At 40.7% G+C, this 19,544-nt stretch overlaps 2 protein-coding genes across 7 annotated transcripts in view; one reads left to right on the plus strand and one right to left on the minus strand.

Moving 5' to 3' along the window:
• The first annotated feature begins 939 nt into the window (after positions 1-939).
• Positions 940-17,561, plus strand: RAB14 (RAB14, member RAS oncogene family). Its single transcript, XM_072431937.1, has 9 exons — positions 940-1,092; positions 7,914-7,970; positions 10,165-10,223; positions 11,157-11,210; positions 12,058-12,235; positions 13,964-14,030; positions 14,606-14,693; positions 14,810-14,840; positions 15,790-17,561. Exons 3-9 carry the CDS (start codon positions 10,172-10,174, stop codon positions 15,965-15,967), a joined length of 648 nt encoding a protein of 215 aa, XP_072288038.1. The 5' UTR covers positions 940-1,092; positions 7,914-7,970; positions 10,165-10,171; the 3' UTR covers positions 15,968-17,561.
• A 615-nt stretch (positions 17,562-18,176) lies between these two features.
• Positions 18,177-19,544, minus strand: part of CNTRL (centriolin) — a 61,315-nt gene continuing 59,947 nt past the window's right edge. For all 6 annotated transcript variants that reach the window (XM_072431931.1, XM_072431934.1, XM_072431933.1 and 3 more), the window contains 2 exons: positions 18,997-19,090; positions 18,177-18,396 (listed from right to left, as the gene is read on the minus strand). In XM_072431931.1, the coding sequence (XP_072288032.1) occupies positions 19,034-19,090 (57 nt within the window). In that variant the 3' untranslated portion in view covers positions 18,177-18,396; positions 18,997-19,033. The remainder of the gene's footprint in view (positions 18,397-18,996; positions 19,091-19,544) is intronic.

The raw sequence follows: 19,544 nt of genomic DNA on the forward strand, positions 1-19,544 counted from the left end.
GGTGACCAAAGAGGTCTGCTAGTCTGAGATTCAGCCAGCACTCACCGGGCCAAACAGAGAGGAATAGATCAAATAATGATTCCTGCTGGAATGACTGCCTATCTCCAGACTCTTGATATTGCAAAAAAACAAGCCATTCAATGACTATTTGCACAGGAAAATCAATGACTACATTGAAAATAGAATGGAGAGAAATCAGCGTGAAAACTTTATAAAGCCTGGCCTGCAAGAGGTTGTGACTTGGATGAAGAATTCATGGGAAATAATCACTGGCAGCTGAGTTGCCAATGCACTACAAGCAGGCTACATGGACAAGAAGTGCTCATTGCAGGAGACATGAGAGATTGGGGCCAATGGTTCTACAGGAAATTAAGTTAAATGAAATTCAGGCTGGAATTCAGGATTTGGAGAGTTATGATGATGTTCCAGAAGAAGATGACATGACTATATTTGAATAAAAATAGATTTTTGTACATGAATACAGATTTTTTGTACATAAATAAACAGATTAAAAAAAAAAAACATCCCCTGAAAATAAGCCCTAATGCTTATTTATTATTTTCGGGGAAACACGGTATTAACCCCAACCAATAAAGCCATTTCCTACCCATCTGTCCTGCTGTGTGTCTACATGTTATTGGACAGCGAGCCATCCTTCACTTCCTATCCTCCTTTTCAGAAGCCCCGCCCTCTCTCAGCTCCGTAAGGAGCAATCAGCTGTGGCGCCATGACAATAGGAAAGCTACCACCTGACCGATCAATGACAACATCACCCCTAACAACCAATAAGATTTCAGCTTTTACTGAACAACGAAGGAGAAGTGGGCGGATTAGTTGCTGGGGAAATGAACACAACTCAAGTTCCGCTCTCTTTCCCCCCTCTGCGCATGTGACTTTGTGCTCGCGCTCGTGGCCCCTCCCGTTGCAGCTAGCGCTCGTCCCCGTCGGCTCCGCCCACCCCTCTGTGTCGCTGGGAGCGCGCCGGGAAACCCCGTGCAAGCGCCGCCGCCATCTTGGAGAGAGAGCGGAACCCTGACGCCCGCCGCACACACCCGGCCAAAGGAGGAAGAGAAGGGGCCGCCTCTCAAACAGGTAAGACCCGAATCACTGATATTTCCTCGTGTTCGCACAAAACCGTGTCACCGTTTACACTCCGTACTTTTCGGGTCACTGCAGTTGGAATCCAGCCCTGACATCGGTGTGTCAATCTCCCCCCTTCAATACTTATCCCCATTATGCCACCCTTTATGGGCCTGTCACTTCCCGTGTTACACCCCAGTTATGACAGGTTTGTCCAGCCCTGTCACCCCATACTACACCCTGGACGATTCCTCCCATATCGGTGTATGACCCTGAGAGGAAGGGCTGTAGCAGTCCATTGTGTTACTGCACTGCATGTCATCGACCCTACAACCCTCACATGACAGCCGGGGGACCCCAGCACATTCCTTTATTGCCATGGTAACCAACCAGTCCTGGACTTCGAATAACCCCATGCCACCTATATACCCCATACCCCTTCCTGTGTGTCTGCCCCAGTGCCACCTTTATACTCCTCCTCCTCCTTCCTGTGTGCCTGCCCCAGTGCCACCTATATACCCCTCCCCCTTCCTGTGTGCTTGCCCCAATGCCACCTATGTACCCCTCCTCCTCCTCCTTACTGTGTGCCTGCCCCAATGCCACCTATATACCCCTCCTCCTCCCCCTTCCTGTGTGCCTGCCTCAATGCCACCCATTGGGAAGGAATGCCTGGCCCAATGTCTTGTATATACTCCTCCTTCCTGGGGTCCAATATGGCTGTCCCAGCATCACATTTTACCCCTGACTATTTCCTATAGGGTCCTATATTCATCTTGGTGTCACATATATACCCACCATGTATAACAATGAACCCAGTCCTGGGGCTATCACCATCCTTTGGTCACATAAATACCCCCTGGTATTGCACTAACCCCCCCCCCCCCCATATATTACATCCAACCCCACCTGGGTTTGTCTTAACCCCTCCATAGTGTCACATGTATGGGGCTGTATATCACTTGCCTTAGTGTTACATATATAATGTACAGTGCAGCATTATATGTTGGTGCTATATAAATCCTGTTTATAAAAATAATATATCCACCTACATGTCACACTAAACCATCTCTGGGGCTGCAAATCACTACCTGTGACACTGAAATCTGAATTGCTCCCATCCATTTCTTACCCCAAACCACCCGACTTGTCCCTCCATCCTTTGTGTGCAGATGCTGGGTGACACATTGCATCACCCGTCAGTGGGTGGGGTTGCACAGCTACACCCTTACTCTTTTGTTGTATTTTTTTTCATCTGGAAGACAAGGAGTTAACTTTGCTTGCCCATCATGTGATCCCTTGGCCTGGGGTTGTCACTTGTACCCCCCATATTGGGGGGGGGGGGGGTCTGTAGCAGGAAACTAGGGGGAAGTGCAGATTCTAGATGTGCTATCTGCCTCTTGTTTATCCTCCAGTGTTGCCAGTGGAGCTTTCTCCACCTTTATTTATCCCCAGAACAGGCCTGTGTGAGATTTCCTGGCTTCTATGCTGCTTGTTAACCCTTTCCTGTGCTCCTTGCTGCATCTAGAGCCAACAATATGAGGACAAGGAATGCAACCTTCCTGTATGCAGGTTTGTCAGAGCCCCTGTGGGCCAAATGTGCTTGTATTCAATCATCGCTTGGAGATTTAAAGAGCAAAGTAAAACCGGCCAGCTCTGTTTTCTGACAAGATTCTGGCCATTGCAGCAAATTTATTTCCCATGGATCAGTGGTGGGAGATGGTTCTGGTCGTCATCTGGTGTGATATTACCTAACATTTTTCTACCTTTCACCCTGCTGTTTTGGGGGTTTATTGTCTTTGTAAATCTGTAATTCTGTAAGTTCTCTTTGGTGATAGAGAATTATAGATCATTTGTTAAGGAAAATGCACGATTTACAGGAATATCTTTCTTGATAGGTCTGTTTATTGTCTGCAAATGTATATATGGAGAGGGTTGTGGTCCTTGTGCAGTGTTACTTGCTCAGGTTGCCATGTACAATTGTGGAGGGTGACTGCTGGGGCCCAGTACATACAGGTGTAGGTAGTTATTTTGTATGCTTTAGTAGCATTTACTGCTGAGGGTCCCTGAAACCTGTATTATCCTGGTATTATCAGGTACCAATTTACCCCATACACCTCTACCATGTTTACATGCCCGGGCTGCTAATGTGTATGATCTCTTCTAAGGAGTGTGTGGTTGATGGGGATGAAGTTTTCTTGCTCTGGTTACTGGATGCACTCAATACACTCTTATTGATTACCCAGCAATTAGTGGGGATTCTTTAAAGGAATACCTTGCTGATAGAACATGGAGGTAGTTTTTTCTGTCCAGTTGAATGGTTGTTCTGAATTCAGGAGTTCTGACCTATTTGCAGCATGCTTGTTCCAGGTCAGTAACTCAAAGTTGCTGTGGTATGGTTTAGCTGTACTGTGTTACACTGCCAATTATGTAGAAATAAATATCTCTATCGGTGGTGCTGTCATTTTATTGTACCGTGAATAATGCAGATTGGTGCTTGCTGGAGGAATTCAGGCTGAAAGTTCAGCATTGCACCTATAAAATGACTTCTCGGACATGTTCCTTTTTATCCCCTGATGAATAGTAGTTTGGACTGGCTGCTTCCAGAATACTTGAAGCCACTCAAAGATGTGGTTTAGGGTGTCCTGGTTTCACTTTCTGCATGCTTGTTCTTGGTTTATGACTCCACAAACATGGAAGCCAGAGACAGCAGAGTTTGCAGAATTTCCTGGAGGAAGTCGGAATTGGAGTCCCTTTGTTTGCAGCATGTAAAAGTTTGAAATGTTTTCACTTGCTGTAAATGAGAAAGTAACCCTTCTTTCCCGGTGTGTAGTATTTGTTAACCCCAATAGCCCCAAAATAGAGATCATTTGTGGCAGGCAAGCTTAGGAGCAGCACAGCGCTCATGTATGCCCATCATACCTTCAGATTTTGGCATTTTGAAGGTAATGTAAATATGTCACCAGTCTCTGCATGGCAACAGTGCCTCCAAAGTTTTTGTTTCTTGCAAGCTGCCAAATTTTCTTGCTTCCATGGCAGGTTTACTGGTAATGGTTCACACAATTGTCCATCCATGTTTTGTCCCTGCTGTGCTGTATGAAACCTTCAACTACTGTGTGCCCATCTGTGACCAAGCACCCTTCATGGGAATTCCTGGCATACATGATGATTTGCTGAAATGATTGAAGACCCGGAGCTGCCAGACCTTGTACTATTCTTTTTTTTTTTTTTTTATTTATGTGACAAGAGAAGGTCGTCTTGTTAAATGATCGTTTAGGCTCTGCCTCTACCAACATGCTGTACCAGTTCACCAGCATGCTGAAAAATTTCCACCAGACTTTTCTTGCTTCACAATGCTTGTTTGGTGCTGAAACATACACAAATTATTTTAGAGCAGTGCTTCTCATCCAGGACTCCTTAAGAGGTTGCTAGAATTTTCATGAGCAAGTTGTGCCTCTCAGGTCAGTTTGTCACGCCAATGATCTTATTGGCTATCTGTAAGGATGACATTATTCCCACTGACCAGCACTGTAAGCGACATTCTTTCTACCGACCACCACAATAAAATGAGTTGTGTGTATAGTATTTATTGTCAAGAGTTCCCCAAATGTCTGAATGTGATTTCCCCCTTGTTTAAAAGGCTGAGGGGGATGTTTTAGATATATATTGCTGGGTTGCCAGTGCACCTTTATGTAGATAAGTGCTGGGGTTTTGCAAGGTCTTCTCTGTTGTCAGTAAAGCAGATCATCCCAGGCACCATAATACAGTTTATTGGCCCATGAATTCACTTTAATTTGATTCATACCTGTCTACAATCCCTTTTCTTTAGGACAGGTTTCCTATACACCAGGACTATGCATATGTAACACTTTTTTGAGCCTTTTTTTATTGTTTTTTTCTATCCATTGATAATTTTAGCTTGTTTTGCAGAGATGACACAGCAATCAGTGCTCATTACAACCACTGTAATGTTGTGTGCAGAGATAAGATGTGGTGTTAGGAGGAGTTTGATGTTCTTGTTAAGGCTTTGTTCATGTAGTTTGATGTAGGTGTCCAGGGAAGGCTTTTGCCTTATCATACCCCATAGGGTATGATTGATATGAAATGTGAATATATGTAAAGACCTCTGTCTTTTGGCATCATATAACCCAGGGGTGTCAAACTCAAATTCACAGAGGGCCAAAATTAAAATCTTCAACAAAGTCGCGGGCCAACCTTGAAATTTATGGAAAAAATTGAGGAAAATTTCCTTCTCATTAGCTATAAAACATTTTCATATGGAAACAGAGGTTTTGCTTCACATTCAATCTGGAACAAGCTTATAATAGAGAAAGGGGCATAACATTTTTTTTTAACTTTATTAAAGAAAAAAATAATATACCCCTTTTCTATTTGTAGAGTTAAATTTCAATATTAACCTTTTGCACAGGTTAACAATAATAATACCAATATTATAACCAATCAGATGTTCTTCCATCTCATACCTAACGCTGTAAATGATATGTAGAAAGAGGTGGCTATAGAAAACATACCAGCCACTGCACTGGTGTTCTCAAAAAGCAACACGTTACACGCATTCATCTTCCCAATGCTTCCCAATCATCTTCATCAACCCAGTGCAATCTGATTGGTGTTCCCAATGGGTCATTCTGCTCCTTTGTACACTGCCTAATCCCCAGCTATTACTAGACCTACAGAAATAAAGAACATAAAGTCTGCTCAGGCCTGAGCCCTTTGCTGCCTGTGAGCCCCTCCCAGCATTCCTGGGCTGGCTGATCATGTGACCAGCAGACATGTGACTTGCTGACATAAGGCACAGATGTGCATTCTGTGGTTACTGCACTGATAAAAGCAGACACAGCATTTCCTTGGAAAGGATTGGGGGTGGGGGGGTCATATTCTAACTTTACTTTACCATTGCTACTTCCTGTCTGTTACAGTTCTGAATTGTCAGCTTTGCACGGCAAGGACCAGTGCATCCCTGTTCATTGGAGGCCTTTATACATCCAGGGTACTGTAAATTCACAAAAGTGAGGAAACATGGATGATTGCTTGTATTTAATGACTGTTGTGGGTGAATAATTCCGATTATCTGTTCCCTCCTCATGGTGATTGTCCCTCTTCTGCCATCCTCCACTTTCTGCTGGTTTTGTGCTCATGGTGCTCATTAGTACAGGGCTCTGGCTGTACAGATCTCAGTGCCTTCTGTTAGCTTTGCCTTTTATAAACATAATCTTTAATACTAGAGTGTGCAAAGCAATTTCCATTGTATAAAAATGTATGTATTTGGTGCACTCCGTCCAGTTACCCATGGAGGGGCACTGCTATGGTGACTTCTCTCTTTTTACAGGTTTATACAGGGCCAGCTCTCTCCTGTTACAGATAAAGGAAACAAAGTGAGCGCTGGCCTGTTAAAGTTGAAAGGGTAATTTGGTGCCCTTCCTCTTGCTGCAGATGTGGTCAGATGAGGATAGATATATATATATAAATTAGAGAGAGAGAATTGGAACTACTTTTATGAGATTTACATTTTCCAGTCATCTAACTTTATGATTGTTTGAACATCTTGTCCAATGAATTGTTTTTTTAATGTCCAGCTGTCAACAAAGGGAGGCTCTTCCTATAGATACAGAGATGTGACTACAAAGTGGCCTGAACCCTAGTTTGAAAATGTGCTAATTTTTCAATGCCAACTGTATATTCTACCACAATTTGTTGCGGCCAGAATGTTTTTTAAACAGCTGTCCAAAAGGCCTGGGTTAAGCTTGGTCCCTGCTGCTTCCATGTACTGATGTGCCGGTTTTATTATTGTGTTTATGGCTGTGTACATTGTACTGCGCTTGTCATGTATTAGGTGAGTCACTGTGCAGTGACCTCACTGTAAATGTGCATAGAAGATTGTGATCCCTCATTTATCCTGGAACATCTTTAACCCCCTGAGCGGTAACCCGGAGTGTGACTCTGGGTACCAAAAAAAAACTAAAAGTGGTAATGCCAAGTCACACTCGGGGTGAGTAAACCTATGGAAAAAATAGTAAATAGAGTCCTACCTGATCCACCGGCATCCTGCATCGTCTTTTGTGTCTTCTCTCTTTCTTTGCATCTTCTTTCTTCTTTGGGGTCTTCTGCACCCGATGAGTCACCGGGGAGTTCCTGGTGATGTCTGTGTGTGTGTGTGTGTGTGTGTGTGTGTGTTAGTTGCCGCCGGGGTGGGGCGGGAAATTCAAAATCCATTTGTATTGCATTCAATACAAAATAACTGTATTGAATGCAATATAGTGGATTTATACGTGTAAAAGCAGTACATTGTCCTTCATGAACATTTATTTTAGAGTATAATATAATAGTATGAGAATATAATTTATTTATTTTTTTAATTTTTAAAAATTAAAAAAAAAATTATTTTGACATGATTTTGTGCTTCCAACTTTTTTTATACTCCTACTATTATTATACTGTAAAATAAATTTTAGATATCTAAATCCAGACAAATGACCTGCTCGGTGGGGTAATAAAATATTCCTCTATCTCAAACTGAAAACACCAACATAAATGTGTGGAAATGGATGTTTTGCCTATTTTATATTGTACAAGCCCACTCAGCTTGTATGCAGTTCACAGATTATTGCATGTGTGGTTATGACACAACCTCAAATCATTATTTCCATATATAAGATCTGTGCTCACCTTTTTAGTTTTTTTCCGCTCTCATCTTTAGTTAACATGCTCAAAACTGATGTGCTTAATGATATAAAGAAGTTGATGAAAATTGCAGACATTCTGCCATCTGGTTATCTGGATGACTTCAGTAATTTTTGTCCTCTTTTCTCCTCCAGGGACTTGTAGTGGACGCCTGTGACTGCTGATCATCTTTGTTGCACGTCATTTAAAAGGTAATAATGCAATTTCTTCTTGAACTCCGACCTCCCATTACATTTAGAACAGGGGTAGGCAAACTTTTATGGCCACTAGGCCATTTCAGTGGTGGGGGGGAGTACTATAGGCTGGACTCAGATTCCCGCCCTAATGGCTCCGCCCACCACCAGGGAACACCTCCTGAAGTGAAATCCCTCTCCTCTGTATGCATTGCAGAGGAGAGGGATTTCCCTTCAGGGAGTGTTCCCTATTTAAATAGGGGAGAAATTGCAAGGAGGCGGCACTGGAGCTCCAGCCTTTTTGGCTCTGGTAGTTCCTAACGCCACCTGGCAGATCCGACCAGCAACCCGCGGCTCCAGGGCCGCCTGGCATTAGGCCAGATTGGCCAGGGGGTGTTAGGCTGGAACAAACTACTGGCTAGGGTGTGTCTGGCCCAAAGGACGGAGTTTGCCGACCCCTGGTATAGAGTCTCCAGTAACTGAATATATCTCTTTCTCCAGTGTTTTCAATAGAGTAGGTAAAGGTTACAACCTAAAATGCCCTTCTACCAGTACTCTATTATGACGGGAAGTCATGGAAAATCTCTTCAATGCAGGCACAACCCCCCATTTTTAGTAGGCTGAGGTAGAGTTAAAACGTAGCACAATGTTTTAATTGCTGTCCATGCCTTGTCCCAGTGACAATCTAGTCTCCTGATTCTTTTTCCCAGGATGTATTGGGAAGAATTTCTAATCTACTTTGCTTTATCCAAAAAAAAAGTTTTAGGCAGGAGTTAGGAGTTAAATACTGCAATATTCTTGAGGATTTCCAGTGCTTCTACACTTCTAGCATTCATCTTCTCTGTACCCAAGTTGTTATCAAGGTCGCATTTAGTCATCCAAAGGCTAAAACCTTTCATCCTGCACAAAACAAAGCAAGGATAGGGGTCTGGTAAGCTGGATAAAAGCAAGGGAGAAGGAAAATGTCTCAACATTTGCAGAATTATTCTGTTTCTGACGGGACGTAACTGAGGCCAGATTCTAGACTCTTTTGGAGGATCTGGATATATATATTAGGCTGAATCTGGGTTTTATAGTTGTTGTTCTGGGTATCCATTTTCTTTATTTTGTTGACTTCTTACTTTAAATGTTGGCTATCACACTCTTTTTAGATGGGACAGAACATCTGATTTAACAGTCCGTGTATCTAAGTTGCAGGAATATGTGTAATATAAAGTTTATAATGTCAGAGAGCTATAGATCATCATTCTGTGGTATCCTCTTGCAGAGCTGTTTAGGTTCCCAGTCCTCCCCTTCCCATCAAATCAACGTACAGCCAACATTTACATTGCCCATAGTAAACACCCCCAATTGCTTGTTGGCTTTTTTTTCTGCATCTATCTCTTTTTATGAAGACAATAAATGCCACAATCAAAAGCAACAAATGGACTTTAGGATTTGATCAGTTGCTATGGGCTACTGCACTTGATATCATTGTCCAAGATCTTAGATGGAATATGGCTTGCTAAAAATGCAGCTTTATTTATTGCTTGCAGTTGTGAATATTCCTGCTGGCCTTTCCATGGTACAAACTCTGATGCACTTTCCTCTCCCTTCAGCCTGTCAGACTTTCATCACTTAGCCAAACTGGAAAATCAGGTTCCTGCTGTGTGACTGTTTATCATGTATAGTCTAGCACAAGCTATTGCCTTTATCTAATGACCATCATTAGGTATCTGCCTGTCCTTGATTTTAGTGTTTTCAAATCACATTGGCATTTGGTGATAGTGGTTAGTAGGTGTTTGACAAAAACATTTTTTTACCTAACATTTTTTTTAGACCAGTAGATTTTATTCTGATGGTAAATACAACTTTGGATTTTTGCTCTGTGTTCGTCACAGACATGAGATTGAGTGACGTGGATGAGAAAAAACTGCGCATGCCTGAGATCAGCAATTTTTTTCCATTTTGGCAAAAGGGTTCCTTCTGCGCATGCCCAAGATTGCCTATTCAGGCAATCAAGAAGTAGGGGGTGGTGCAGCACCTTTTTTTTTTTTTTTTTTAAACCACTCAAAAACACTCGGGAGATTGCGGAAAAGTGCCAGGTGGTGCGCCTAGCAAAAAGGGGCCGGGGAGAACACTGTGCTTGTTCAGTCTGGTAGTGCTGTTTATATCATAGATAGATGGATGATCTTTCCTGCCTTTTAATTTGTTTTCCTTTTTTTCCTCACAGTGCCGTCATGGCCACCGCACCTTACAATTACTCATATATCTTCAAATACATCATCATTGGTAAGTGGATCAAACTATTGTTTTCGAGAACTGGCTAGAAGAATGTATGGGACAGAGCTTGCCATTTATTCACCCCTTCATGCTTTCAGAGCTTGTCGTGGTGACAGTTCAGGCAGCAGAGAAGGTTAGACTTTGTGACTTCTGTTCTCTAAGGCTCGGGTGATTGGCTGCTGTATGATGACAGTCAGTCCTCATTTTAGAGTTTCAATAAATGGTGTCCACAAAGAGGGGGGTACATTTTAATTTTTAGTAATTTTTTTTTTGTAGTAACATCATTAGAACTGCATACATGTTAAATTTTCTTTGCTCGAAACTATCTTTTATGTTTGTTTCCAGCGACAGATGAATGAACAGCATTGTACAAATGGCACCATTCTGTTTTATGGAGGACAAGGGAGTGGCACCCTCCTGTTCTCCTCTTCTTTTTTGACTTGTAAATACATCCTTCCTGGTCGGTCTTTTGTTGATCGGTTGTGTCAGGTTCGCGAACAGCTTTGGATGACCCCTCTGCACATGTCAGATTCTCACCTGAGATGAGCACGACATTTGTACATGGCCCAACTCTCTCACCTTTGTTTTCCACATTTTACTAGCGCATCTTTCCTCCATGTTATAAAACAGAGAGGAAAAACATTTTTTATTTGTTTAGTTTTGCAGAAGTTCGGATATGTTGTATCTTGTGTAACCAGTGTCTGAGCTTTGATTCAGTAGTGTATATATTTTCCTGCATATGTTATATGTGTGGGCTGAATTGTGAACTGTACAGTAACAGACGGCACACACACACAGCGTAGAAATAAATGGCTGGTTAGACAGGAAGGTGTCATTGTTATTGTAACTCTTAGAAAATTCATGTAATATTTACAGGGCTGCTGCATATTGTTCACCTCTAGCTTTGTGACATTTCTGGTAAACAAGGCTTATGTTTTGCAGGTGACATGGGAGTTGGGAAATCCTGTTTGCTGCACCAGTTTACGGAGAAGAAATGTAAGTGTTTTTCTGTGCCTAGTTTATCTGCTGTGGCCATATTTGCCAACACTGAGAGCCAGAACTGTAGTCAATTATGAAGCCATTAGGCATGGAGCATTCCTTGTATTCTATAATTCAGGGGCTCAGAACAGAGAATTAATATTCTATATTTAATCAGAGTGCTGGATGTGGCAGTTAATTAGAAATTATATTTTGTTTTGACTGTAGCATTCTTCAAGCGATTGGTTTGATGTGTGATGCTTTTGTAATCTGGTAAATCTATACTGTATGATATGCTGTAATGTTGTGCCAGAAAACACCAGGCAAACCTGGATTTATTTGTAAATGTCATGCAAAGCACTAGGTTCTGCTCACAGTTCTGGACAAGTGCACACGGACAGAAAAGTATAATTTTATGTTATTCATCCAAATGCTGAGGTTTATTTTATAATATATTGTGCCTAAGTCTTTTGTTAGAGGGTTTTAACTGCTTATTGACTCAATGTAACCACAATGATTTTAGTGTGCTACAAATTTTGTGACCTCTGGCTAATGTAGCTGTAGCCTTTGACAGACAAGAGTGTAGCAAGAAAGAAGTAAAAGCCTTTAGTATATTTTACAGGGATTGTGGCCTGTTAGTGGATCCAATGATTAACATTTCATTGATTTGAATGTAGTCAATGCAAGTCAGTCTGCTAGTTTGATCTAAAATGCTTAATTGTTTCCTTGCTGTCCATTTTTTTATTCAAACTCTAGATTTGTTTAGGATGTTGGGTTTTCTGTACCATAGTCAAGCAGGATGGCCCTCTGTGTGGTTAAGGTTTTGGTGGCAGGATAAACACACCTTTCTGTTTTCTCTTTTCAGTTATGGCAGACTGTCCTCATACAATTGGTGTGGAGTTTGGTACCCGGATAATTGAAGTTAGTGGCCAGAAAATTAAGCTGCAGATTTGGGACACAGCAGGACAGGAGCGATTCCGAGCTGTCACCAGAAGCTACTACCGAGGTGCTGCGGGGGCACTTATGGTCTATGATATAACTAGGTAAGGTGTTTATCAAGGACACTCCACAGAACGTAATACGTCATACTAAATTCTGTTGGAGAAAACAAATCCGTGGGACTTGTAGTGTTCCTAAAGGCACAGTCAGTCAGGAAAAAAAAGAAACATTGTGCTGCATACAGGGAGCATAGACTGTTTGCTCAAGGCTTTAGTTTTTTTATCCATCTACCCCTCCCCCTTCTGTCTGCAACCTGGGGATCCTGGAACACACCTACACATGATGCTGGAATATCGGCCTTGTCTGACAGGTGTACAGATTGTCTGATGTATTCAAAGTCTGGATTCCCACTGTACTGAACTGTCACAAATCAATGTCCTTTTTATGTGGGAATTTTCAGGTCATTCCCCAAAAAGTGAACAAACTTAAGAAGAACCTTTTGGGATGTTTACTGATTATGTATACTTGCTGCATACTAATATAACAACCTCTTTTCTTTTCTTTTCTTTTTTTTTTCTCAAGAAGGTCCCATATTGATCATCATTATGTGTATTATCATCATATGTGTAAAGCGCTGACATGCCTTTGATTGCCTATCTGTAGATTACGTTTAAAAAAATCCATCAGGAATTGACATTTGTGAGTCTGAAGGTTTAAAGTAGCGGACAAAACACGTACTTTACTTTCAAAGGGATTTTATCATTTTCCATGCTGACAGATTTTCAGCATTTTTACTGATGAATTCTTTTTGAGACAATACTTGAAAAAGGAATGCCCAGAAAAAGGATTTGATCTATAGGATCTTTTTTTGGATTTGCATTAGTATTGTGGAGGGGGGTTCAAGTTCTTCCTCACATTGTTTCATACCCCATCATTTACATAATCAATGTAACAATAGATTGAGCTCTCTGTAAATTTAAGTTCATTTATCTTTTGCCTGACATGTATCCTTGTCTCACAGCAGATCTATCTATATTTCCTTAAGACCATGTTTATTAGCATCTAGATTGGCCTGACTGGCTCTGGAATACTTTGTTCATTTGTCCATCTTTTATGATCTTCTTTTAAAATAATGTATAGGAGTCCAAATGTATGAAGATGAAAGGAAAAAAATCAGACATTGGAAATGTTTCTTTTCCATTTAGTGGTCATAGAAAGGTAACTAGTTCTAACTCCCCAATAAAGTACACCTTTTATTTTTTCTTCTTTTGTCCAATTATGTTGCTCATGCTGGTTTATTTTCCAGTTTATCAAATTAAGATACCTTGTTGGACCCCATATATTTTCTCAATGACAGCATTAAAATGTAAAAATATGTGAATATAAAGGCAAAGTGTACTCAAGCTGTTTCCTTCCACCCAGCCATGTTTGAAATTTCTATTCATTCCAATGGGCCATTTCACACTGTTTTCGGGAGTTTTCTTACTGGGCTGCAAAAAGAACATAACCTGCAGCATTTGGACGCTGTTAAAACATTCAAAATGTTATAATGCACCAAATTACTTTATTGAAATAAATGGAGCTTTTTTAGGAGTTTAAGGGCATTTTCTCATAAACCACCTCTTTACCACATAGCTTGATTAAAAAAGTTTTTAAAAACACTTAAAATATAGTGTAGCTCTAACCCCTATAAAAGGTTAGGAAGTTATTTTTCTGCACAAACATTGGAGTTTAGGATTGTGATCTCAAATTAAATTCTGTAGTCCGGCAGTATTGAGAAAAAGGTATTCACAATCATGAATAACATTCACTATAACTTTTTTTTTCCCCAGGAGAAGCACATACAACCATTTAAGCAGCTGGTTGACTGATGCACGGAATCTCACTAATCCAAACACGGTAAATTGTATTCATTGCCCTTATTGTGCCAATACATTTTCTAGATGGGGACACTTCATAACATTTTTACTTTGGGTTGTCCTCTCAAGTCTAGTTCATATTTAAAAAAGAACAAAAGCACCTGATAGTTCTAAATGTGAACTTTTGGTGTTTTGCTGTGTAAAATTACTAGACAGTACCTTAGTGTTATCTGGTCAGCAGTCATCATAGTACAAATCTTCCACAGTCTCCACATTGAGTGCAATTTTTGAGCTGGGTCAGGCCTACACAGTTACATAGTGGGTAAGGTTGAAAAAAGACATAAGTCCATCAAGTTCAACCAGTAGGGAAATAAACATATCTGAGATATGAAACTGGGCTTAGTTGTTGGTCTCTAGTTGAATTTGGATGTCAGTCACAGAACTTTGAACACAGAAGCTTTATGTTAGTCCGGGTCTAGGTATGGTCTCTCAGTGGAGTTTGTGAGGTCTGATTTAGACTGGGTGTCCCAGTGGAGTCAGATGTCAGGCTGGGACTAGGTTGTGTGTCATGATATTGGTTTGCCTCAGTAATGTGTTGTGCCCCTCTCTATATAGGTAATCATTCTAATAGGCAATAAGGCAGACCTGGAGGCCCAGCGAGATGTCACATATGAGGAGGCCAAGCAGTTTGCAGAGGAGAACGGTATGTGTTCAAAACTTTTTATTTATCCAAACTTATTTCAGATACTGGTTATGGCAATCCAAGTTTGATGTCTCTCTTTGGACTTAATCAGTGTTGGTCTCGTCTATGTATTGCAGGTCTCCTGTTTTTGGAAGCAAGTGCAAAAACGTAAGTGACAAATTCCCTTCAACCTGCATAGCCGTATAGAGGATACAAAGCTATTTGCCGTGTGTGTGTGTGTGTGTGTGTGTGTGTGTGTGTATATATATATATATATATATATATATATATATATATATATATATATATATTTATATATTAACTAAAACACGTTTCTTGACAGGGAGAGCAGGGAGGGGCCCAATCAGTATTCTGATGCTAATCCAAGTTTTGCAGTGCTAGGTGGCATGCCATGGATTATCTTTTAGCAGGAAAGACCCTGAGCCCAGAGTGCCCCCTCACATTTTTCTGATAGTTTACTCTGCTAGAGTTATCCTTAGTAACCTCCGTGCAGCTTAATGACAGAACAAATTCTAGCTACAATTTGTTTTTGTTTTTTTTGTAAAGGAAGTGTTCTGTTCTCTTTGAAATTAATTCTTACAAAAGGTAGGCTGACCTGGTAATACTGGTTGCCTGGCTGTCTGGCCTCAATGCTTCACTGTCTGGCCTTCAATGCATTTTGATGTTGGTCAGTGAATATTAAAGGTTGAGACAGCCAGGCCTCAGGGATTTTAAGCAACAAAGACAATCTGCTTATTTTTTGCTAGTACAGGTTTTCATTTCAAGTAAAGCCTGGTATTACAAGAAAAACATAACTCAATAGCCTTTAATCAAGGTAGCTTTTAGTGGTTTTGTACCCTTTTCTGTTAGTATTGAAAGAAAGATGAACAGGGACATTATCCAGCAGCTGTATGAAGGGTTGCACCTGACACAGTTCATCTAAATAAAAGTGAATGTGTCCATAGATGAAATTGTTTTTCCAAACCAATTGTACCACATTTGAAGTCTTTTTGTCATGTGACAATTCTGTGTTAAGTACAGAACAGATTTGTGTTTGCAGTGTGTGACACTCTTATACTTTTGGAACCACGAACACATTTTTTTTTTCCTACTGCAGGGGAGAAAACGTGGAAGACGCCTTTCTTGAAGCTGCCAAGAAAATTTACCAAAATATCCAAGATGGAAGCCTAGACCTGAATGCTGCGGAGTCTGGTGTACAGCATAAACCATCAGCACCTCAAGGAGGCCGGCTAACCAGCGAACCCCAACCGCAAAGAGAAGGCTGTGGCTGCTAGTGACCTGTCCATGAGAGCCGCAATCCTTCTGACCTTCCCTCCTCGTCTGTCTCGAGCAGTATTTTTTATTTTTTCTGCTGCCCCGTACATCGTACTGGTTTCATGAAAAGGTGGGGGGACTCCGCTGAGGCGACAGTTTAACACAGTACTAATCTGCTACATAACTAGATGTATCCAGGTTATCAAAGGCAAGTCAAATAATAAACACACACAAACCAATCTTTCCTGCATGGTATAAATATAGAACTTTTATTCGTCTTTGTGATGTTGGCAATCCAGAGTTTCTGTAGAAGCCCTGGAATTGGACTGGATTTATCCAGGTCTGTCTTAGCTTTCATTTTTCTAGAATAGGCTCATTTGCTGTGAATGTCTATAAGGGGAATCTCTACCCATCTACTGTTTTCAAATACTATTTTGCTCATCTGGAAGGAGGGTTTCTACACTGAATTCCGTCTTAATTTTACAAGCAAATTAATCTGGTGTTTGTTTTTCCCTGTCTTGTCTCATAAGCTTCCCCTTGTGTTTTTCTAAATTTTACTCCTCAAATTTAATGCGTAAATATGGAAAAATAAATTAAAAAAAAAAGTAACCGATAAACAAGAAACGTTCTGTGTACAAAACAGTAGTAAATCCTGGCATTAGTGTGCCCAGGCAATATCAGTTTGTACAGTATGTGACCACATCCCTCCCTGCGTAGTGCAGTAGATGTAAATTACTTTTAGGGAAAGCTTGGCTCTGCCCTCTTTTGAACCTTTATTTTGCACTGTGGCTTATACAAAGCGGTTTTAGAAAATCCAATTGTGGAATGATCAGTGTGCTGACTTATTTTTCTTTGAGTTGATCTTTTGCATATAACAGCTGTGTATCGCCTGCCTTACGATGTATAGAGATTTAATGAGAAGGCTGGTTTAACTATTGCACATATGCTTTATTTTCTTTTTAATATTTTTGAAGTCCAGATTAAAGTTCTGCTGCTTTTTAGGAATAACTTTAACTCTTTTTGTGCATTTTTAAAACACTACAGTGGGATGGTTTTTAAAAACGCATTTTATTTCCAACATGGGACATAATCAATGGTTGGCAACTTTTTCAATAGTTTCAATGTTCTGAACATTCACTATGTAAAATAGAGACCCATAATGATGAAAAGGCAGCCATCGTCCTGGTTTCATGCACACAAAGACACAAGTTGCAGCAGTGTCGTAAAGCATGGTTATGTATTGGGCATGATTTATTACTAATGACAAGCGATGAGGAGAAAACTGGAATGTCACCGTGTTCTCTTGTATATTCAAAAACTAAAAAAACTAATTGTTTATTTTTTTTTCTTTCTGCGTTTCTCCTAAGACATTCACCTTTTTTATTTGGCGGGTTGGTGGGTTTGCCATCACTGTGCAGGGACCACAAATTACTCACTGAGAATGTTGACACAGGCTGCGCCCCCTTCCCCCACATCTCCTTTAGTTACAGTAGGTCATCCGTTCGTTTCTGTGACTAAAGGAACAACCTGGACTGCTGTACTTTTTCCCTTGATGTAACAAAATGCTATTAATCTAAATATTTGTAAATAAAGTACCTGTATCTAGATAATTTATACCTGTCTTCGTTATTTTATTTTCTTGCATTACACTTGACGGAAGATGAAATTCTGAATAGTTGCTTTTGGCTGTGTCATTTTTTTGACAAAACCACCAGGCAGATGTTTTCATTGTGTGACTATCCTTGGAAAATGACAGCTGTATCTGCGCAATGCCCCACCAGAATATAATTACCCAAGTTTCTGTAGTGAAGGGCTAAATAAGTCTTTTGTTTTTCTTTAAGGAATCTAACGAGAACAGAGTTGTTGCCTAAAGCAACTCTATTAAGGCAAAACTTCTGTTACTGTTACATTATTTATCATGTATATAGTACACAAACAATGCTTTACCTTCAAAGCAGTTCTGTTGGGCATGTTCAGTGCCCATGAATTAAATTCATGTATTACAGCCTAGGTGGTTCAGCGCTGCTTCTCTTTTCATGTCCTGTTGCCTCTCCCTCCAGGAAAAAAAAAAAACACACTGACTGGGCAGTTTAGCCAAATGGGTCCCTGTTGCACACTTTAGATGATATTAGAGAATGTGAGCAGACCAAAAAGGTGATGCATTTTTCCAATACAAAATCATCTGACAAACTATGATTATTTATTTCTAGAAACAAAACAATCTGTATATTCAGTTTCAATATAAAAAAATATTTATTTATGGAAAAAGAAACCACCAATAAAAAGTTATATACAGATGAGTGCATATGGAGTGGCATATGGAATGTCTGGACCTGGTGGATATCGAATGGTGGAGGCAGCAAGCTGGGCCCTTTGGTTATTCCATATTTTTTCCTTTCCAGTCTGCTGAGAATTGCAACCTCTGGTCACAGCTCCCTCCTGAAATACACTAATCAGAGAAATACTAGATGTAAAAACTATTCAGTAGGGGAATCTCAATATCCTGTAGCTTGGGAAACTTTATACAACAAATACAGTCTGTAAAAAGGAATACCTGCAGTGGGAATAAGATGTGGGCTTCCATTTACAACCTCCTTCCCATTAACCACTCACCTGGAAGGTCACATTAAAGTCCACATCTGCAGCCAAGCTTTAGTTTTGTGTGTTTAGTCCAAAGAGTATAGTTACCTCAAGACAGTAGTGTGTTTCTGGCAGGATTTTGAGGTAGAAAATGAATGCAGCCATCACATCTAATAACCTTAAACCCAAGCTGTGGTGGTACCATTGGAAATTCTGCCCAGTACTCTGCAAAAGCCAATCCTGGAATTTTTACACAGCCCCAGGGAGCAATGGCCATGCACAGCGAATATTCAGTGTATTATCTCAAATGTTATTCCACAGATCCAGTTGTGACAATTCATTGGATGGCAGCATTATAATACAATGTTTCAGAGCCCCATGTTGTTGCAATATGATTGTGTGAAAATATGTACCTGTTTGCCAAGGTTGGTCTGCAGGTGACACTACTCTATGACAAAGGATTGCTCACCTATTCTTCCAAGTGACAGCGACTTAAAAGCAGATCATCAACAACAGTCTGTGTTCCTGGTCAAAGCCTCAGTGCTGGTGCTGGCTTTAAAGTTCTGCAAGATAAAGACATTGTGGGATGAATGTCAGAATAGCAGATAAGCCCAGAATCCTGCTGGGATTGTTAGCAAAATGCAAAAAAAACAACATGGCCAACCAGTGGGAAAAACAATAGCATTGGGTCTGGGAGGGACTGCAAAACATAACTGAGCATAAATGTAACCAATTTGGGTTCGCTTACACTATGACACTTACAAAACCTGGAAGATAGTGCCCAGAAAGGCATTGTCAGAGAATGCAGAATGCATGTACTACAGACACTACACCTACCGTATTTTTCGGCGTATAAGACGCACTTTTTCTTCCCCAAAACTGGGGGGGAAAAGTGGGTGCGTCCTATACGGCGAATGCAAGATTTAAAAATAAATAAAACCGGTAACATACTTACCCGATACCGCGATCCCGCGATCCTGCGTGCTTCTGCGATCTTCTCTCCTCTCCTCCTGGCTG

This window comes from Pyxicephalus adspersus, chromosome Z, assembly GCF_032062135.1.
Source record: "Pyxicephalus adspersus chromosome Z, UCB_Pads_2.0, whole genome shotgun sequence".
NCBI lineage: Eukaryota > Metazoa > Chordata > Amphibia > Anura > Pyxicephalidae > Pyxicephalus > Pyxicephalus adspersus.